Here is a 22,961-nt window from a genome sequence, read left to right on the forward strand (position 1 = left end):
AATACTATCCTAAGTCATAGTAAAATTCAAATACAAATTCAAGTGCTTTCCTAAAAGTGATAAATCAAAAATTAAATACAGCAATGACTCAATTGAATTATATATGTTTAGAACCCCGTCAGTGGTATTCACTCAGCTGGGGAATCAAAGAGGGAAGTCATAAATAAATACAAGCAAGGTCAAAACCTGGCTACACCCGAACACAACCACATTTCATGTTTGTCAGCCCTGTATATCCAGAGGAAGATTTCTACCCTGCCTGTAAGTAGAGCATAAGGAATCAGCGTGTGTGTGTGTGTGTGTGTGTGTGTGTGTGTGTGTGTGTCCTTCCAGCTATTCCTATCTGCATTACAGTCTCATTATTTCATCAAGTATTTATGCCTCCACATCTATATAATAGACACTATGTCAGGGAGTATTGAAGACTACGATTAAGGAGGGGGAGATGTACTGTTGATAAGTTGATAGGAGGATGGGACACTGTACTCAACTGATGATGAATTCCCTAAAGCATCCCAAGTACGGAGACTTCTCATTGGCCAGCTAGGTAACCTGGGGTAACCAGTGAGGCCCTGGGCCCGACCTCTGAGCACCTAAAAGAACAGAAGCGCACACCTAGCTCTGGGCTCCGGGGTGCCTCTTTGCGATCGCCTCAGCCCCGCCTGGCGTCGTACGTCAGCACTGCGGGCCACACCCCTGCGCAGGGGTTGGGTCCCAGCGACATGATGAAACTTCCCGCACGCGTTACAGTAGCCCGGCTGCTATAAGGTAAGAAGCAGTCCTCCGCCCCTTCTGTAATCGCTGTGCCGCCTCAGCTTCCCCCTCCTCTGGCCCTAACCACTCGCTGCGCAGGTAAGCGGGACCCTGATGATCGGTGCAGTGCGCTGTGCAAGCCCGGGAAGCCGGAGGATGCTCGGTCCGCGCGGGCACACAGGTCCGGGGCACGCGGGGACCAAACACACCGGCCGGCGCGGGACAGATGCTGCGGTGCATCGGGTGCCAGGGCGGGGCGGGCGCGGGGCGATTGTTGCGCACCTGGGACGGAGAAGGCCAAGAAAGCTCTCACAAGAGCGAAGTGCTTCGTGGAGGCTGGGCCGCTCCAGACCGGAGACAACGGTGGCTTTAATAAGGACACCATAAATGCTATTATTATTATTATTTTTAACTGTCTGACGTCCAAGCCTGGGAAAGTTCGGCAATCCCAGGGCCTTGCATGGGACCAGCTGGGAGCCTGCACAGGACCCGCCGCAGTTGGACGCCCCAGGCTAGTTCTCGGGCCTGGTTGTCTCGAAGGACCGAGGCTCTCCCTAGCTCTAGAGCGAGGCTCTCTGGGGGTGAACTGTCTGGATCTCGCTTTTCGAGCCCCCACTCACCTTGCTGCCCGGCCCCCTCCCCCACTCCAGCTCCGTACTTTCAAGACGCAGCCTCGCTGAGGAACGATCTGTTTAAGGAGACAGGCGGCCAAGTACAGAAAAAGGCAAAGGCATGCTTTTTCTTAATAATGGGCAGCTGTTCACAGGCCTGGTTTCAGATTAATGTAACTTTTAAATACAAGGACAGGCTTTATTTTTCTTGACCCGTCGCCCACAGCCCTTAACAGTTAACTCTTTCCGTTGATTAGCCCAGTTTTGGTGTGATATTAATTAGAAGTAAGACTTGCACAAGTCCACAGGTTAATTATTGAGATTTTAAAATAAGGAGATCCGGTGAAGTTTAGGTAGATCGCCAGTAGAATAGAATTTCTGTTCAGTGCGCTGAAGTGGCGCTGTCCAGCCCGGGAGCCACAAGACCCATGCACTTGCATGCACTGACCTCTAGAAACACTGGCTAGTCTGAACTGAGCTGCGTTACTAAGTGTAATTTGGATGGTTTTGAAAACCGAAATTCTATCGATTTGGTTGTGACCCTTAGACTTTAACGTCTGAACTATTCCTCCAGTCCGGTTTTAATGATTTAGGTGTAAAATAAAATTAATTTTGATTATATTGTATTATTTTGTTTTGAGTGTGCCGCGTTAAGGCACATTTAAAATTTATTTCAGTACTTTCTTTTGCCTTTTTAACGGAGTTTATTAGTATATTAAAACCACACATATGGTTCACATTCCCTCTGGACAACACTGCTATAGAAGTTAACCATGAAATGTGGAAAACCACAGCGACAGATAACAGTGAGGAAAATGAGGTACAAGGAGGGCCTCTCCCTGCAGAGAAGACTGATTCCAATTACAAAAAGAGTTTAAATTTCCTTATTCCCAGTAAAGGAAAGTATTTGAACTTTTATTTCCACGTATAAGTGGCCAGCATATGTTTTGTATAACAGACAGTTCATTGAAGAGCCATAAGACCTAGGTAAATGGTTTTCTGATGATCACAACTGATTTTCGAAGTGCGCGTTACCAACCCACTTTTCTTTCTTTCCCCCTTTATTAAACATAGATTCTTTCCTCATACAATGTAACTGGAGTGCAGTCTCCCTTCCTTCTCCTCCTTCTGGTTCCTCCACACCTCCTCTCCCATCCGGATCCACTCCCTTCCTATCTCTCATTAGAAAAGAGCTGGCTTCTAAGAGATAACGAAACATAATAAAATATATTAAGGTAAAATGAAAACCATCATACTGAGGTTGGACAACACGAGCCAACAGAAAATTAAAGCAGCCCCAAGGAAAAGGCGTAATAATCGAGGTCCACTCGTGTACACATTCAAGAGTTCTGTAAAAGTACTAAACCGAAAGCTACAGAACACATGCAGAGGACATGGTGTAGACCTGCGTAAGCACTGTGCATGCTGCTTCAGTCTCTGTTGAGTTTATGTGAGCATTGCTCAATTGTTTTAGAGGACCTTTTCTCCATCCCCATCCCCTTTGTCTCCCATATTCCTTCTGCCTCCTCTCTCGGGGTTCCCTGAGCTCCAATGGGAGGGATTTGATGGAGACATCGTGGTTAACGCTATGTGGCTGAGTCACTTTCCATTGGCATTGGGTCAAACACTGCTTATTAACAGCCACCCTTCCAAACTCTCTGCATTCTCCCACTGAATGTTCAAACCAGACCCACGGTAGACCATTTGGATAGCACTGCGGAAGGAACTGCATGCCACTTACACTGTTTCAAGTTGCTTTGCTTGATACCAGTTTTTTTAAATCATTGGATGTGGTTTTGCTCAGTGTGCATCAAACCTTCCATACAGATGGAATAATTCGAAGGACTGTTCAGAGTGGCTGATGTGAGCCTGTGTGTTTTTAGGGTGTTTGTTCTAGACTATATTGCCATTTCTTTCAGATGTGCATTTTAAGCAGATACAGTATTATTTGCTAGTTGGAGATTCTTTATTAAACAATTTTGAGCTAGGGATATTCAAATGACATTTGTAGGAATTACTTGCTTACTGGCCTATAAGGATCTATTTTACTCACTAGCCATTGCGGCTTTCAGGTCAGTGTCTGAGGATATTTTTGACATCAAGGACATTTTGATACTGAACTTTTCTGTTGTTGAGACAAGATCTCATGTAGCACAGGATGGCCTTGAATCCTGATCCACACTGCTTCTACTCCCACCCCCCCCATGATGATGCACCAGAGTACCTAGCCATAGCAAATATTTTATATCCTCAGTCAGCTCAAAATGCTTGTTAGGGTATCTGTTATCAGATTATTGTTTTCTTATTCTTCATCACATTTAGATAAATCCTTTAGATGTTAAGCTAAAAGTCATGACATGCTTAATGAGATATATCCATACTACATAATAGTGCTTATAAGCGGCTATTTATTCCCTTTATATTTGACCTGCACAAAGTACAGGTAAGGCAAGGGTATTTAATTGTAGAGGCTCAGGAAGAGGCTGTACTAACACAGAGAGCCTCCCACATCTTTGTTTTTTTTTTTTTTTTTGAGATTCTCAACTGGAGAATGCTGATATTGGGATCCCTTCCTAGCTTGGAGCCAGCCAAGCCAGTCATCGACCTTGGGAGCAATCCTGAGCTGCAGGACACAATGTGATCTGGCTGTTGTTGAGTCTAGCTCCCACAAAATCCTAAGGTGGGAGAGATGTGGGCTTCGGCTGGATACTAAGCTTATGTCTGGTTGAAGATATAGCTCACCTGTATTTTTAATATTTGTAAGCAAATTAAGTCATTCTCATTTGCCTGCCAACCCAGTGGAGAACTGCTGTAGATAGAGGCGTTTGTGTCCAACTTTTGGGGAGGCTTGTGTACGTTTCCGGGATAAAGGGCTGGTTACTGAATGCGCTGTGCTTTTCTCCACAGAGTGCCTGAAGCTCTCCTGCAGCATGTGTGGCATTTGGGCCCTCTTCGGCAGCGATGACTGCCTTTCCGTGCAGTGCCTGAGTGCTATGAAGATTGCACACAGAGGGCCAGATGCATTTCGCTTTGAGAATGTCAATGGATACACCAACTGCTGCTTTGGATTTCACCGCTTGGCCGTGGTTGACCCCCTCTTTGGAATGCAGCCAATAAGAGTGAAGAAATACCCTTATCTGTGGCTCTGTTACAACGGGGAAATCTACAACCACAAGGCGGTAAGCAGAATGAGGCTGGAGATGGCTGTCCATAACTACCTCAGAGGTAGTGGTTATGATGTTCACATTCTGCGTCATGCTCCTTGCTTTGCTAACCTTTTTCTGTGTTTTTACCTCGTTTGCTCTGGTCATGTAGCTATATAGAACATTGACACGGAAAGGTAAAATGACCTAGATTTTAAAAACATGATTAAAAGGAGATGCTGATTCATTTTTTTCCCATTACAAATTTTAATGTTTATTAGGGCTGTGTCACGATCTGTGTCAGGTGACCAGGTATCACAGTGAAAACGATGGTTAGCTCTATGCTGCAATGAATCTTGTTCTGTTAGGAGACAGAGTCACTGTATAATGATCCCAAAGAGCAAATGCAGTGGTGATGCATAAGGGAGATCTGTGTGCAGGAAACTTAAATAGGACAGCCACCTGAGGAAGTGAGACTTGCACTGAGACCTAATGACAGAGAGCACTAGGCACGGCTGGGGAGAGCGTTTCTCATGGAGAGGGGTAGCTTGTGTACACCCCTGGAATGGGAAGCACTCAGGGATAATAGAATGAGTGGGGAGGGGGAAGGTGGAGCCGGGAAGACACAGCAGTCAGTTTTGCTAGAATCTGGTGTCTCATTCCCAGGGCAGCAGCCGCTGAGGATTTAAAGGACGGATAGAACTGAAAACTTGGAAGGTGATGATCTTTGTAGCATTATATAATGTGGCCACTGAGAAGTTTATTGCAGTTCCACACTTAGTAGGAGCCAAATGGTGGAAAGGTGGCTGGAGGCAGTAGTGTGTTAAGTAAGACTTGGCAGTGTTAAAGTTGGAACAACTTTCTTCTCTGGTGCCTTAGAACAGGAGTGAGTGAGGGGATAGAATTGTTGATCCCGGAAGCCAGACACCATCAGAACCTCCCAATCTGGGATTATTTGACTAGTTTTTCATAAGGAAAAAATTAAATCCGCAATTTACGAGCGTTCACAAATATAACTCCTTACTATATTTGCAAGCTTGTTAACCCCTTCAACCTTTAATTGCTCCAGAGAAATGTGCATGAAAATTGATAATTATTAATATCTGCCTGTATTTATTTTATCTCTCTTAAGGTCTGCACATTCTGATACCTTTCCTCTAAACTATGAAACCATTTTTCTCTCAAGAATTAAGACATTCTCTTAGCTAACATTAATAGTAAACATAAGACAACATAACATCTAATATCCAATTCATGTTTAATTTTCCACAAGTGTCCCCTAGCAATATTTATTTTTGTTTTGCTTTCTTTTTTTTTTTTTTTTTTTTTTTTTTTGATGTGTGTGTGCTTACCGGCACACATTTTTTTTTTTTAAGGGAAGATTTCCGTCAAGTTTTAGTCATTTGGTTATAATGCTTCTTGGTAAAGTTGGAAATTTCTGTGCTTCTCCTTCACTGGAAGGCTTTCTATCCTGGCTATCTGTTGGCTAATCTCATTCCTGAACAAAAGTTTTTATTTGCCGTTTTGCTTTGCTTGTAGGAACACTTTCAAAGCAGGGGTTGACCAGTTAGCAAATACACCTTTATTAAAGGCCTGCTGTATACCCAGCTAAGTACTTGGAGATGAAATGGTGAAGAAGGAAGTTAGGAGTGGAGGAAGGGAGTGAGGTGGGATGGATTTGGTCACATTAAGTCAGGTCACCAAGTTGTACTCTGCCAGAATTGCCGTGTGTCTCCCGGAAGTGGGGCAGGAACTATCTTGATTTGTTTGAAGTTAGGAAATACCTGGTTTATTTTGACAGCATTGCTGCTCATTAATTTTGTTACGATGTTAAAAGTTAGTACCTTAAAAGGTATATGCTATATTTCCAAAAACTTTCTGCTGTTTCTATCAAACATCTAAACCTGTGCCAACGAGACAGCTAGAAACTTGTCTAAGAGTAGAATGAGCAAGTTTAATCTTGCCTATTTTCAGAAATATAGCATCAAAGTTCTGACTCCACCCCAAGTTTTGATAATAATACAAAGTAGCATTTGCTGGTCCAGGAGACTACAAAGATAGACCAGGGGCCCTACAACAAGTCACATGTCAATGTGACTCTAGGAAGGTGGCAGGATATTGGTGTAAGGAGCACCATTCCAGGAGTTAGAGTTAGTACTTGGGAATTGCTAGTTAATGAACATCTCCTTTCTGAATAAATTACCTTTGGAAACGAGAATGGAGGAGATGCTAATTATTTGTGAACGCTGTAGGGCGTTTCCAGCCAGGGGATAGGATTTCAAACCCCTCCTCATTGAGTTAGGATTACCCTGGTAGTCCCTTCGTTAAGAAGAGTGGCCAGATGGTAGTATTGTAAAGGCACCCAAAGCCCATGTCTTGATAATTCTGTGCATGCTTTACCCAATGGACCACATGTTTGGGATGGAGAGACCTGAGGCATATTTACAGGTCATACATATGAATTGAAAACACAGTACAAGTCTGAAGTGGGGACATGGGGCTTTGTTGTAGTGTTGGTGGGGTGCTAGCATAGTAGAAAGTCTTAGAATCTGGGTACAACTCAAACCTCTTCACTTTGCTGGAGGTGACAGTGAAAGGCTCATTGCTCTTCTCGTAGGACATATGAACTGATGATAAAGTGCATAGTCATTTTGTCTGTCCCTCAGAAGTCACTTTAATGTCACCACTGCTCAGGAAGGTCTGGATGTTGCCCATCCCTGGGGACTAGCAGTGTGGGTTTGGACTGTGTTGCTGGTAATGGACTCATTTACTTGGCAGAAGGAGTGGTGACTAGTTTTTTTTTTTTCCTTTTCCGCTACATTTTCAAGGGAGGTCTTTGAGGATGAGCTAGAAAAACCTCAGCTAATTCTGTGTCCCAAACCAAAAGTTAACAGTTGCTGAAGACACATTTTTAATGACATGATAACTGTTCTCTTAGTTTGTTAGACTGTCCTTATCCATATTCTTGTATTCTACCTTCAAAGATTGGAACACAGATTCGTAGAAAATGTTTGGGAGAAAATTGTGTCTATACTAAACATGTCCACATTTTTACATCTTGCATAATATTGCATAACAATTATATTCTAAAGCATGTTGTATTAAGTATTCTACATCTAGAAATGATGTAAGTATATAGGAGGATGTGTGTAGATTATATGTAAATAGCATTCCATTTTATAAAAGGCACTGAAACACCTGTAGATTATTATTTTGGGACTGGATCCTGGAAGCAAAGGATGACTACGTAGGTAAATGTACATTGTGGTACACCAAGTAACCACATAGTGTGAACCATGGTGTGTAATACACTTGGATCCTTTCATGTATCACTCCTCTGATGTATCCTGTTTATCAAAATGTAATCTTTACTGTTATGTGTTCAGCCTTTTGGTGGAGAATTTATAGAAGTATGAATTGAGACAAGGTAGATTTTGATAATGCCACATTTTAAAAAAAAATCAAAGCACATGGACTGATTATAGCATGTAAAAATACTGAGTCAGGATTACTGGTGGATGCATAGGATACTAACATTTCGTTTGCTATGCTTCCTTAAGCTACAACAACGCTTTGAGTTCGAGTATCAGACCAATGTGGATGGTGAGATTATACTGCATCTCTATGACAAAGGAGGTATCGAGCAAACCATTTGTATGTTGGATGGGGTGTTTGCATTCATCTTGCTGGACACTGCCAACAAGAAAGTGTTTCTGGGCAGAGATACCTATGGAGTCAGGCCCTTGTTTAAAGCCATGACAGAAGATGGATTTCTGGCTGTATGTTCAGAAGCTAAAGGTAATAATGGTGTTTTACTATTCTGTGTTTCTGTTTCTTCCTGGATCATACCGAAAATCCTATAGGTGTCAATCAAAAAGTTTACAAATGGCTAGTAGATGGAATACTCAGTGTGAAGAGGATTTGAAATCTTGGTCACCCCTCCTACTTTTCCGTGTGTGTGTGTGTGTGTGTGTGTGTGTGTGTGTGTGTGTGTGTGTTTGTACGTGCATGCTCACGCACACTCCTGAATGCATGTGCACATGTAGAAGCCAGAGACTGACATTATATGTCTTCTTCTATTACTCTTCACCTTTTTTTTTTTTTTGGTATCACTATTTAACCCTGACTGTGCTGGAACTCACTGTGTAGATCAGGATGGCCTTGAACTCACAGAGATCCACCTGCCTTTGTCCCCTGAGTACTGGGAGTAAAGGTGTGCACCACTATGCCTGGTCCCATCTTAATTTTTGAGGCAACTAGTGGCAAGTTTTCTATAATGTATCTTTGCCATTTCTTGTATCCTTTGCCACTCAATTTTCAGATTTAATGTTGCTTGAAACAAGGATCCTGATCTGTTAAAGAATTCTTAGCACACTAACTATACTTTGGGTATTAAAGATGCTTTGCTTGGTCTATCAACAAGCATTATGCATCACTTACCTGAAGTCCTGTTAGGGAAACTGTCCTGCTTCTGATGGCTGTCCTTTGGACCCTTAGACCTAATGGTTCCTTGATAGGGAACTGTAATCTCACCAGTAGTTTGTTCTCTGGAGTTGGATTGTTTCCTGCATCCTTAATTCTCTGTCCTTTTCCTGACTGTCTTAATTGCCTTTCTGTTACTGTGATAAGGTGCCATGACCAGTGCAAGAGTTCATTTGGGGCTCACAGATTCAGAGGGCTCGAGTCTATGACATCATCATGGGGACCATGGTGGCAGGCAGGCAGGCTGTGGGTGAGGGCTCACATCTTTATCCATAAACATGAGGTAGAGAGAGCTAACTGGGAATGATGTGGGCTTTTGAAACCTAAAAGGGCACCTCTAGTGATGTACCTTAGCAAGGCTACACCTCCTAATCCTTTTCAAACAGTTCTATCCACTGGGGACCAAGTATTGAAACATGAGCCTATAGGGGCCATTCTCTTTTGAACCACCACACAGACCGAATGATGTCACTTGTAGGGCTGCATTCCTTCATCGGTCTTTTAAAACACCTCAGCACAGTTCTCTGCTTAACCTATCAGTGGCCCACATCTTCTACTGGAGAGGGCAGCATTTGAGTTCTGTCAGCTAATGAGAACGCTGGCTTCCTTTGGCCTCTATGTTCTGTGTATACAGACTGGGTTAAGAAACCCATAGTAAATTATAGCAAGTATCTGTGTGGATAGGGTGTTGACTACTTACAGTGAAACATTGGCTTTTGAGTCTGATCATGGTGTCAAGGTAGCTAATGCCTATATGTAAGAACTGCTTGAAGAAACTTAAGTTATAGTTTTCTCACACATATTATATGGCAGCTACTAAGGGAGAGGTACCGGCTTCTGAGTGCCTGGCAGTGGGTCATTTTGCTTGGTAATGGTGTGGGAACCATGGGTCTTTTCTTAAAAAATGCCTCAACGATGATAGAAATGCTTGGCAAAATATCATGATGCTAATGAAGGCGAGGATGTAATTATATCACTAGACCCAAGATAAAGGATGAATGGGTGTTTATTGTGCAACAATTACACAGAAAAATACAAAGAACCACTGGAGCGTTTCCCTGCTCTCCCTACTGGATCTGGTGACCTGCCAGAAGGAGTGCCCAAAGGAAAGCCAAGCCTCAGGTTCCTCTCTTTCAGCTTCCTAGGCCTGAAACCACACCCAAAGGGGTGTGGCCACTGTTACATGACCACAGACCAGATGCCCACTTGTTAACATTTTGATTTCTCTATTTTCTCAGACTTAAATATCTTGTTTGTTTTCTACCTAGAAAATCGACTTTCCCTTTACAAAGTTTTATTCTTCAGAAATGTTATAGGCATCTAAAAAAATAAGTTTTCTTGATTTGAAATTTCCACTAGGGGAAGGAGGTAGATGCTGGAGATTTAAATAGAGGTAGCAGGGCCATTCAGTGTGGGAGAGCATCTTCTGAGAAAATGTAACAATTGGACAAACACGGGTTAAAAGGTGAAGTCTGGAATCTTTATCTCACGCTATATTCAGAAATGATCTTGAAGCGGAATCAAGAGTCATTTTCCTATTGCATCAAATAACTCAAGTCCATGCAGTTTGTGCTCTGTCTCCGTGCTACTCTGACCTCTTCAGGAAACAGATGTAGGGTTTTGGGTAATTACTTCCTCTCCCACTGTTTGTTTGTGTAGTGGACATATACTTGTATTTAAAGGGAGAAGCAGCACTTAGAGGATTTAGCCAACTGGAAAGTCTGTAGAGAAGCACTCAGTTGTATGCATTATTGTTTTCCATCTGCAGGGCTCGTTTCCTTGAAGCACTCCACAACTCCCTTCTTAAAAGTGGAGCCCTTCCTTCCTGGACACTATGAAGTTTTGGATTTAAAACCAAACGGCAAAGTTGCATCTGTGGAAATGGTGAAGTACCATCATTGTCGGGATGAACCCCTGCATGCCCTCTACGACAGCGTGGAGAAACTCTTCCCAGGTGACTGCTGCCCACGCCTATCCCCGGAAGCACAAGAGCCATTCACACTTCTGAATTGTTGATTCTAAGATCTGTTTGCTGTTTGATTTGGAGGTGGTGGGATCTCCTCAGGTGACGGCCGGCCATCACGGTGGTACTGGGGACTGCATGCCTTACCTCAGCTAGCTCAGTTTCTCTGGGGCTGCTTCATTTTCCTTCTGTGTTGATAGGCTTCGAGTTAGAAACGGTGAAGAGCAACCTTCGTATCCTGTTTGACAATGCTGTCAGGAAACGCTTGATGACGGACAGGAGGATCGGCTGCCTTTTATCAGGTGATGTCAATTTAAAGAAACATGCCATCTGGCTGGGATTTAATCAAATACCAGCTGGCCCTGGCCTTTATTATAGATGTGCTTATAGGCTATATTTGTTAGTGTAATAGCTGGCTGGTACACATTCCCTATAATCCTGTGTACTGATTTTTTTAAACCACTTTAGATATAGTTACCATTGTAGGGGCCAGTAAAATTTATGCATTGTATTCTTTATTTACTAAACTTGATTTCAGTTTATAAAACTTGGAGATCTTAAAAGTCAAACTTCAATCCAGATGTTTAGAGGGTGTGCAATCGCCTTTGCCCTGTCTAGTGAAGGCATATAACCATCGGGCTTGTTCTCGCGCTGCAGGGGGCCTGGACTCGAGCTTGGTTGCCTCCTCCTTGCTGAAGCAACTCAAGGAGGCTCAAGTACAGTATCCACTCCAGACATTTGCGATTGGCATGGAAGACAGCCCCGATCTACTGGCTGCTAGAAAGGTACATTGCAACCTGTCCACTGCATATTTAGAACTTAGTCTCCTTATTCGACTCAAAATCAAGTTTGGCCATGAGGAAAGGGCTTATTTGGTTTACAGACTCCTTGTCACAGTCCACTGAGGGAATCCAAGGTGGGGGTGTGAGGCCGAAACCAGCAGTAGAAACTGAAACAGAGACCGTGGAAGAGCACTGCTTACTCCTCTTGGCTCCAGATTCTTAGCTTTAGTTCCCGAACCTTGAGTTCTTGCCTTGCTAATGGACTGATTCAGAATATGTAAACCAAATAAACTCTTCCCTCCCCAAGTTGATTTTGGTCACGGTCTTCATCACAGCCACAGAGAACAATCCGGGGTAGAAATTGGTACCGGGATTGTGGTCTATTGCTGTGACTGATGGAGCCAAGTGTTTTCTGGGAAGATGGTGGAAAGACTTTAGAGCTTTGGGTTGGAGTGTTCAGAGTTCACTGAGTTAATGTGGAAACTTGGGAGAAAACGCTGAGAGCTGTGCATGTGGTGGGGCCTGGCATGTGAAGTTTTAGAGGGAGTTTTTATGCTGCTTTGAAATGAGGGTCTGTGGTTCTGGTGAAGCTGAGGCTGAAGTGTCAGTTGTGGTAAGACCAACAGCACTTAAACAAAACAGTAGTGTTGAAGACAGTGTTGCTTCTGTTTCTGCTGCTGACCCTGGTAATTATCTACAATAGAACAGAAGTGCTAGACTTTTATCTACTGGGTACTTGATTTTTTTAAGACTGGGTTTCTCTGGCTATACTGGAACTTGTTTTGTAGACCAGGCTAGCTTTAAGTCAAAGATCCACCTACCTCTGCCTTCTGAATGCTAGGATTAAAGGTGTGAGTCACCACCGCCCAACTCACTGGGTACTCTTATCCACAGTGTCCCAAACAGTCTTGACAAAGACTCAGTGATTATAGTTTTCTTCTGAGAGTGGTGTGGTCAGTTTTAACACTGCAGGCTTTGAAGTCTGCTTAACGCTTTCAAGTCCTAATTCTACTGTGCAAGGCTTCACTGTTATACAACAGTATTTACAGTAGTTTGATGAGATTGTGTGTGTGTGTGTGTGTGTGTGTGTGTGTGTGTGTGTATTTGAGTTTGAGGCAGGGTCTTATATTGAGTTTAGTCTGGGCTGGAACTCACTGTATGATCCAGGCTGGCCATAAGCTCATAGCAACCACTGGGCTTCAACCTCCCAAGTGGGATTTCCCCATCTTGTGGGATCACAGGCATGAGCCTCCACATACAGCTTACAGTGGATTAGTTTTTAAGTTAAAATATGTATTCATATGGAGTGTGTGATGTAGAACCTGGTGTGTAGTAATCACTTTAGTGAAAGTGAGCTGTAATTTTACTTTTTATGAAGCATCATGGTATTAAGAATCGCAGGCAGAACAGACCTTGTACACACACCTCTCTGTTCTAAAAAGACCTAGAGTGGCTGAGAAAGGTCCAGGGAAGAATCCCAACACATAGGCATGTTCTGGAAGACAGACAAGGGAAGCAGAAGGCTGTTTGTGTAGGACCAACATGCTGGATATAAAATCAGGCATTTCATCCCAGCAAACACTGCTTAAAAGAGAACCATGTTGGGCCACAGAGAAATGGGGTAGGCTAGGTAAAGTAGGAGAGAGTGGTGCACTGATTGGAACTTGCACCGTCAGGCTCTAGCTTTGATTTGGAAAGAGCTGGTAGATTTACTCCCTGTGGCTGAATGGGGATGAGGGCCAGGCAGAGGCACCCAGCAAGCTTTAGCTAGCTTGTGGTTGCCTGCCCTGCCTCCTGCCATAGTGTTGTGGAGAGACCCTGAGTCTTTAGCTTTGCTAATTCAGGATGCCTTGAGGGGAGCTGGCCTGATTCGCTTTCAAAAGTAGCTCTTTAACTAACATTATGGAGTTTTCTTCACAATCAGGTGGCAAATTATATTGGAAGCGAGCATCATGAAGTCCTTTTTAATTCTGAAGAAGGCATTCAGGCCCTGGATGAAGTCATATTTTCCTTGGAAACTTATGACATTACGACAGTTCGAGCATCTGTAGGTAAGGGATTTTGTTGTTGTGAAGAGTTTTAATATTGAACAGTGAGAAGGTTTAAGGTGATTTCAGTTTAAGAATGATTGTCTAAATATGAATACAAGCAAAATTTCTATATAGATATTAATATGATATTTTTAAGACTGTTTAAGAGTGTCCTGAATTTCTTTTCAACTGGAGGAAGTGCTTTTAATGAGTATCACCATATCTTCTGAACATGGAATTTACAAGGTCAGCTCGTCCTACAGTCTTAAAGATTGCTTCATAAAAATAAGTAACAACTCTCGTTTACTAAGCACATAGTACATGCTGGGTTCTGTTTGCTCCACTTGACATGAACTACTTATGGTTACCTCAAAGCCCCCCCATTCTAGCCAGTGTTGTGACTCACACCTGGTGGGTGGTTCAGCTCCCAAGAGACTGAGCAGGTGGACTGCTGCACATCTGGCATTTATGGCGTCACTATAGAATGGATATATATTTTGGCTCCCTTTCCATTTTCTCTGTGTAAAGCATCTTGGATGATATAGTTGAGCCACAATACTAAGTACCTTGATTTAGGAACATCTTACTGCCATTGATGTTCTAAGCTGTGGGAAAATGATACAGTCTATTTTTTTGCAAGATTGACAGTCTTTTAATTTATAAGAAATGAACTTCCTCTGAGCACTTGGGGTAGCTTACATTTTCAGGGGTTCAGTCCATTATCATCATGGTGGGACATGGTAGATTGCAGGCAGACATGGTCGGAGTCACACTGAGTAAAGAAGCTTAAGCAAGAGACCTCAGAGCCCACCTCCACAGTGACACACTTCCTCCAATAAGCCTACACTTATTTCAACAAGGCCACACCTCCTAATAGTGCCACTACCTATGTGCTTATGGGAACCAATTACAATCAAAAGCCAAACAGAGTAAAATAGGATATGCCCGTATATGTGTATAGGTTATGTGCAAATGCTATCATATATTAAGAAGTTGAGGTATCTGAAGATTTGGGTAGCTGAAGGGAGGTCTCAGAATCCATCCCAAATGAATATTGAAGGAGAACTGTTCTTTTTTTGTTTGTTTTGATTTTTTTCAAGAAAGTTTCTCTGTGTAGCCTTGACTGTCCTAGAACTCACTCTGTAGGCCAAGCTAACCACAAACTCACCAAAACTCACCTGCCTCTGCCTCCCAAGTACTGGGATTAAAAGTGTGTACCACCACTGTCCATCTGGGAACAGTGTTCTTTATAAAATGGGGAAATAGATCTAATACTATAATACATTTTCCTTAAGGAGTTCTTATGTAGATATATTGTAATACTCCATCACACAGCTTACCCATTCCTAGTTATTATTTACATTATTACTTAGAGCAAGTCATGCAGTCAATACTAGTTATAGCTGGTGAACACATTCTGAGATTAGAAGTGAACCACAAGTCAGATAGACCCAAGGTTGTTGAGCCCTTAAAATGCTAATAGCTGAGTAGCTTTCTTTTAAAACTCACTTTGGAGTACAATCAAAAACCTTGAGTATTAACAATGATTTGGCCTTCTGAACCATAGTTAAGTAAGCACATTTATAACATGGCTGTGACTGAATTTTCATGCGGCAGAAGCAGAGTTAGGAAGAAAAAAGTCTCTCTAAAGAAGGATAAGAATGGGATTGGGGGAGATGGAAGTGTAGAGAGATGTAGAACGGGTGTCAAGACAGCATGCTGTTTCAATACCATGCAGAACCTCAAAATCAGTTGTGGAGTTTGGAAGTGAGGAGTCATAATGGAAAAGATTAAAACTAAGTTGTTCTGTTAGTTCATTTTCCTGTTACTGTAATGGACATCCCCAGGTGACTAACTTTTTAACAATGAGTTTTTTGTTGTTGTTTTTTTTTTAACTCAGAATTTTGTGGGCTGAAAGTCCAACAGCATGGCACTTGGGGGTGACATCAAAGATCTACACATGAGAGAGAGATTTTGTAGTGAGACCAGAGGCCAAGAATAGAGAAGGGCTCTGTTTTAAACAAGTGACTCAGGAGAACTAATTTGGTTTCCTCTGAGAATTGCTTTAATGCCTTCTAAGGAAAGATTCTTGAGCACCCAAGTAACCCCAAGCAGACCTTACCCATCACTTCTCCCCCGACTGTGGACCACACTTCCCACACTTCCAACATGAGTTCTTGGGAGAACAAATTGCATCCAAAATCTTGCACTATCCAAGCTGTTACTCTTCTGTAGTAATTAGTATGAAACCATGGTATTTAGGTAGTAGAGTGGTTCAGTTTGGCACAATTTTGAGGTAGAAAGTCTTGCTTCAGGAACATAAGTTTGGAATGTATTTATAAGACACTACAGTGGTTTCTATGCTATTTTCTTGCCTACGTAGGGTTGCCTACATGTAGATAGCTTCTAAGTATATCTGTGATCTTTTTGCAAGCTGCTTATATTAACTCAAAGTAGACATTCCAGCCTGTAGTTGTTTCTGAAAGCCCAGTTAAAGGCTTTTTAGAAGACACACTGACATCAATGTTAATTTCTCTTTCATTAAGGTATGTATCTAATTTCCAAGTATATTCGGAAGAACACAGACAGCGTGGTGATCTTCTCAGGAGAAGGGTCAGATGAACTTACACAGGGCTACATATATTTCCACAAGGTGAGCACTCTGGAGTGAAACGATTTCCAGCTCAGTTAAGAAAAGTTGGAATCACTTGACTGTTTTCTCTGTCTTTGTGTGTGTGTCTGTGTCTGTCTGTCTGTCTGAACTGATGGTGTCTAATTTTCAATAGTATCAGATACTTTTCATTCTTAAAATTAAACACAAGAATTGCTTTTATTTTTATTTATTGTATTTTTGCAGGATTGACAGTCTTTTAATTTTTAAGAAATGAACTTTCTTTGGACACTTGGGGTGGCTTACGTTTTCAGGGGGTTCAGTCCATTATCATCATGATGCAGGTGCTGACTGCATAGCTCTGGCTATCCTAAAACTCAGTATGATGGTAGTTCTAGGACTGTGTAGCTAGGGCTACTCAGAGAAACCCTGTCTCGAAAAACAAAACAAAACAAGAAACTCAATATGTAGACCACGCTAGCCTCAAACTCACTGAGATCCACTTGCCTGTGCTTCTCAAGCTCTGGGATTAAAGGCATGCACCACCAGGCCCAGCTGTTTTTGTTTTTTTAATGCCCCTGGCATCCATCTTACTTATTTCCACACTAAGCACTTTGGAGGGTGGATGGGTCTGTCTTCTAAAACGTTGCTGGCTTCTGAAGTCATTTACTCCTACCCTTTACTTTGACATTTTCTGTCTTCCTCATCTCTCGTTTTAAATGTAAAAGGGAAAGAAAGGCTGCCTGTGTGCCAAAGCAAAGCCACTCACCTCTTGGTCTACTAAATAGGCCCCTTCTCCCGAGAAGGCAGAGGAGGAGAGTGAGAGGCTGCTGAAGGAACTCTACCTGTTTGATGTTCTCCGCGCCGACCGCACTACTGCTGCCCACGGGTAACTTTACACTCAGTTGGAAAAGAAAGAGGGGAGAGGGGAAAAACTCAATGGGATCAGCTGCTTACTGTTTTGTTTCTTTGCAGTTGACTGTAAAGATTGACTTCTAGCTAAACCTATCCCCAAAGAGCCGGGCTATGGGCCTGGATACTATCACTGGGGTGGGGAGAGATGATCTTATCACTGAGAGGGGAGAGAGCATCTTCTGAGCTATGTCAGGCAGGTTTTGTGTCATTAAATCATAACAGTATTGTGCCATATGTGATCTAGAGGGAAGGCAGCAGCTGCTATTTCTAAACATTTTAGAATGTTCTGAGGCGACAGGGAATGAAGATGCATGAGATTGTTTACTAAAAATGTTTCTTTGGTGCCATTTCTTCTTGGCTAGAGTTTTCTCATTTAACCGGGCTTGCTGAAGAATAGGAGACCCTTATTGTGCACGATACACACCTGAATTGTATTTAGTTGAATGGGTTGCAACCATAGGTTTTACCTGTCTGCACAGCCTGACCAGAGTCACTAGGACTCTCTACACAAGATGTGGCATTCGCCCCTCACGATTCCTGACTCTTCTGCTCTTAGAGAAGCAGTTAATTTTTCATAGGCACAGAAGGAAAGAGATAGTTTCAGACAGGAAGCTTCCCTCCCTAGATGCTGGTTTTATTTTGAGTACAAACTTTAGTATGTATCCAGGCGTGCAGATGGGCTATTAGGAGGCTGAAACATGGCTCTACAATCTGCATGGCCCAGTCTGGTGCAGCTGCCAGGACACATGGCAGCTGCTGGCCAGCCTTCTGGTTGAGATTGTCTTCTGTTTTCTCCAAGTCTTGAGCTGAGAGTCCCGTTTCTGGATCATCGGTTTTCCTCCTATTATTTGTCCCTGCCACCAGAAATGAGAGTTCCAAAAGTAGGTAAATTGACCCTGGATAAGAACCCCAAATGCCATTGACTCTGCTGATGACTTCACTGACGCTCCTTTCGTGTTCATGTCAGAATGGGATAGAAAAACATCTCCTGCGAGAGACGTTTGAGGACTCCAACCTGCTCCCCAAAGAGATCCTCTGGAGACCAAAAGAAGCCTTCAGTGATGGGATCACCTCAGTTAAGAACTCCTGGTTCAAGATTCTACAGGATTATGTTGAACACCAGGTGTGTCTTTAAAGAGATTTTCTAGAACAATGTAGTGTAGCAGAGACCTGGGATCTCTGTTTTGTATTTAGTTTAAATAGTGTCTAATTTATTTATTTATTTATAAGTTTAAATTTAGATTAGAAACAAGGTTGCTTCACAGTCAGTTCCAGGTTCCTCTCCCTTCCCCTCCCCCCCACCCCACCCCTCCCATTATCCCCTCATTTCCCCAGGGAGGGTGAGGCCCTCCATGGGGGTGTCCATAGTCTGTCATTTCATCCAAGGCAGGGCCTAGACCCTCCCCCAGGAGTTCAGGGTGAGAGTGCATCTCACATTGTTGGATGGGAGTCCAAATTCCATGCGTATACTTGGGATGAATACTGATCTACTGCCCAAGGCTCAATAGATTACCTAGGCCTCCTCACTGACACCCACATTCAGGGGGTCTTGATCAGTCCCATGCTGGATTCCCAGGCATCAGCCTGGGATTCAAGAGTTAACCCTTGTCAGGTCAGCTGTTTCTGGGGTTAAACCAGCCCAGTCTTAATCCCTTTGGTCCCTCTCTGTTTCTGGCTTTCTTGAGTTCAGCTCAGTGCTTAGCCGTGGGAGTCTGCCTCTGCTTCCATCAGCCACTGAATGAAGGTTCTGTTTCCCAGACTCTCTGGCCATAGGATTGTAGGCTGGCACTCCCCAGATCTATGTCTAAAATCCATATATGAGAGAGTACATGCCATGTTTCTCTTTTTGTGACTGTGTTACCTCGCTCAGGATGGTTTTTTCTAGTGTCATCCATTTGCCTGCAAATCTCAGGATTCCATTGTTTTTTTCTGCTGAATAGTACTCCATTGTGTAAATGTACCACATTTTCTCTATCCACTCTTTGGTTGAGGAGCATCTTGCTTCCAAGTTCTGGCTATTATAAATAATGCTGCTATGAACATAGTGGAACAGACATCCTTGTTGTATGAATGGGCATCTTTTGGATATATGCCTGAGAGTGGAGTTGCTGGGTTTTATTCCCATTTTTCTGAGGAATCTCCATACTGATTTCCAAAATGGTTGAACCAGTTGGCACTCCCACCAGCAATGGAGGAGTGTTCCCCTTTCACCACATCCTCTCCAGCATAAATTGTCGTTCGTGTTTTTTATTTTAGCCATTCTGACAGGAGTGAGATGGTATCTCAGAGTTGTTTTGATTTGCATTTCCCAGATGGCTAAGGATGTTGAGCACTTTCTCAAGTGCCTCTCAACCATTTTAGACTCCTCTATTGAAAATTCTCTATTTAGTTCTGCAGCCCACTTTTTAATTGGATCCTTTGGTGTTTTGGAGACTTGCTTCTTGAGTTCTTTGTAAATTTTGGAGATCAGCCCTCTGTCAGATGTGGGGTTAGTGAATATTTTTTCCCATTCTGTGGGCTGCCTTTTTGTCTTGCTGACTGTGTCCTTTGCCTTACAGAAGCTTCTCAGTTTCAGGAGCTCCCATTTATTAATTGTTGATCTGACTGTCTGTGCTAGTGGTGTTATGTTCAGGAAGCTGTCTCCTGTACCAATTCCTTCAAGGGTACCACCCACTTTCTCTTCTAAGAGGTTCAGTGTGGCTGGATTTATGTTGAGGTCTTTGATCCATTTGGACTTAAGTTTTGTGCCTGGCGATAAACGTGGTTCTATCCGCATTCTTCTACATGCCAGCCTCCAGTTATGACAGCACCATTTGTTGAAGATGCTTTCTTTATTCCATTGTATATTTTTAGCTTCTTTGTCAAAGATCAGGGTTAATATCAGGGTTTTCAATTCTATTCCATTGGTCTACCTGTCTATTTTTGTGCCAATACCATAAATAGTGTCTATAGGAGATTTACAGCTCCTACAAAGAGCACTTCTTTTATAAGTATTATATAACAATTACAGAAAATGAAGCAGTATTGGTGCTCAAAAGTAAAGGGGACATTAGTAATCATCACTGACCCTTTTCCATATGTCTGAGTACCCTGGGTACAAATAAATCATACGTTGAACACCCAAATATGGAATAAGCATGAGGATTTATAAGATACTACTACATCTGTTTACTATAGCTTATTTCAGAATTTTTGTAAATAATTAGAAACTTAAAGTGTCTTGTTAATTTATAGTATGTCTTAACTTTAGTTTGGTCTGTATTAGAGCAAATCCAAATAAAAATGTGATGTTCTGAATCTATCTTATAGGTTGACGACGCAATGATGGCAACGGCAGCCCAGAAGTTTCCCTTCAATACTCCCAAAACTAAAGAAGGCTATTTCTACCGCCAGATCTTTGAACACCATTACCCAGGCCGGGCTGATTGGCTGACCCATTATTGGATGCCCAAGTGGATCAACGCCACCGACCCTTCTGCCCGTACTCTCACCCATTATAAGTCAGCTGCCAAAGCTTAGATGCTCTCTAAACTCTAGTGTAAAAGTTAAGTGTTTCTTCTCACTCTGAAGGAGTAGACATCGAGACAAACACAGAAGTAATGCAAATCAACCATCAACCACTCAGGCTAACATAGGCATGGAAAGAAATAAAAATATTACATCTAAAATGACTTCTGGTGGTGGATGCAGCCTTGTTAGAGGCAACCAGAGACAGAGCGGCATTTGCTGTTACCACCATGTGGATGACAATGAGCTAAGCTGCAAGGGAGAGCATGTGATCTTCACATCTCAGTTCTGACTATGTTCCTAACAGCTGGCTAGGCAGCCAGGGATGGGTGTCCTTTGTGGGAATCCATGATAGTTCTGCGTTGTAGGACAGGAATTCAGGTTTTGCTTTCTTATATTGTGTTAATATCCCCTGTGAAGACTTATGGAATTGGGAATAAACTTTTCAAATATAGAGTCAGATGCAAAGTTAGACTTTCGTGGGTCTCTATGGAACTGTTAACTCTTGACACATAACACTGGGTGTTTTGAAACAACTTCACACAGCTTTTTCCTCTTAAAGCTTCATTTATAAGAACAGATGGTGGGCCAGGTATGGACCCTGGGCCATTGTTTATTGATGCTTATTCAAGAGGAATTGTCCAAGCTACACATTTCTCACAAGTGTGATTGGTGACATACGAAATACCACTTAGAAACAGAAGCTACTCATTTGCACACTCCTTGAGTGCCTCAGGATAGCCTGGTGAGATACATAAGGCAGATGAATTTAGCTGTTCAAAACGTTTGAAAAGGGATGTTTGTGAAAGAATTCCTGATAGTATCAGATATTTTGGTACATGATTCTCTGAGCACTGGGGAGACTGCAGCAGGATTAGGAGTTCAAGGCCAGCCTGTGCTACATGGTGAGGAAGTCTCAAACAAAGGACTGCTTGATGGGAAAAGTTAGTGAGGCCAGCTGTAGGCCCTGACTTACCATGTATAAATGTGTTTATGAAACTGAAGATGAAGCCTTACTGTAGGGTAACCTATTAAGCATTAGGTTATCTTGTATTTATAGATATTTATGTATTTAAACTTAGCTTGATTTGGCACTGTACCTGTTTCCTGCTAAAGTTTGCCCATCCCAGCTACATGGCATTGCAAATACTTTGGATTGGGATCTGTGACCTGGGTTGTCACAGTTGACATGGCAATATTAAAGAGTGTCATAAAGCTCGTTGCCAGTTTTGAGGGTGTGGGATAAGCTTCAGATTTTAACTTTAGTGACTAGGATATGTTGCACTCGGATCCCAGGAAGAACTCTGACACTCATGGAGAGAGTTAAGCCAACCTCATAGCATCAAACTTGTGCTAGAGAGAGTGAGCCTTTTGGCCCTCTGCCAAATGCCCAAGAAAGGTGTACTTTGGTTCATAGTTTGAGAGCTTATTTATGGCTCATGGTTGATTTGCTATGGTTGTTTGCTACAGCATTTCTCTGCCAGCATTGAGGCAGAAGATCAGGGCAGAAGAACCCACAGGAACTCAGCTGTTCACCTCATGGCAGTGGGAAAGCGAGAGGAAGGGGTTTAAAGACAGCCCCTGAGGACATCTCCAGTGACCCACCAGGCCTTACCTTCAAAAGTTCTTATCATCACAGTAATTGCCATTCCAGTCAATGAATCCATGAATGGATGTATTCGTTGATTAGTCACAACCTTCCTGATCTAGTCACTTGACAGTGATTGCATGCACTAACTGGAGACTAAGCCTTTGACCCATGAGCCCATGGGGCAGACTTCATACCCAAACCATAACAAGCAAGGTTGCCCATAATGGCTACAGATAATTTTCAAATTATACATGTTCATGTAGTTAACAACTTCAAAGGAAGTTGAAGAAAGTTCCACTAGGTTTGGTAGCATGTATGTGACCCACCAGCTTACACACTAAGCACAGTTTTCTAGACCATCCCGATGGATCCTGTTCACACAGGTCTGCTAACAGGCAGTCAGTCCTTTCAGGCACCTTTATAACTAAGCATTGCCAATTGACACCTTCCTCTTTGGTCTCATGGACACCTCTCTACAACTTGCTCGGCAGAGCTTTGCTTTACTTTGACTTAGCCTTTCTCTCTTAGCCTTTAAACAATGGCCTGCATGTTCTTGCATATCTTTCACTGGAA

The 22,961-nt window shown here is 42.7% G+C and overlaps 1 protein-coding gene across 4 annotated transcripts; it reads left to right on the forward strand.

The window, feature by feature from the left end:
• The first annotated feature begins 628 nt into the window (after positions 1-628).
• On the forward strand, positions 629-21,269 carry Asns (asparagine synthetase (glutamine-hydrolyzing)). 4 transcript variants are annotated; one of them, XM_040728447.1, is made up of 13 exons: positions 753-768; positions 3,901-4,044; positions 4,272-4,543; positions 8,068-8,305; positions 10,758-10,943; positions 11,153-11,254; positions 11,610-11,737; positions 13,659-13,785; positions 16,311-16,417; positions 17,164-17,264; positions 18,090-18,171; positions 18,258-18,413; positions 20,600-21,269. In XM_040728447.1, exons 3-13 carry the CDS (start codon positions 4,295-4,297, stop codon positions 20,807-20,809), a joined length of 1,686 nt encoding a protein of 561 aa, XP_040584381.1. In that variant the 5' UTR covers positions 753-768; positions 3,901-4,044; positions 4,272-4,294; the 3' UTR covers positions 20,810-21,269.
• The last annotated feature ends 1,692 nt before the right edge of the window (positions 21,270-22,961 follow it).

The sequence above is a fragment of the Mesocricetus auratus genome, unplaced genomic scaffold (genome assembly GCF_017639785.1).
Source record: "Mesocricetus auratus isolate SY011 unplaced genomic scaffold, BCM_Maur_2.0 Super-Scaffold_100019, whole genome shotgun sequence".
Lineage (NCBI taxonomy): Eukaryota > Metazoa > Chordata > Mammalia > Rodentia > Cricetidae > Mesocricetus > Mesocricetus auratus.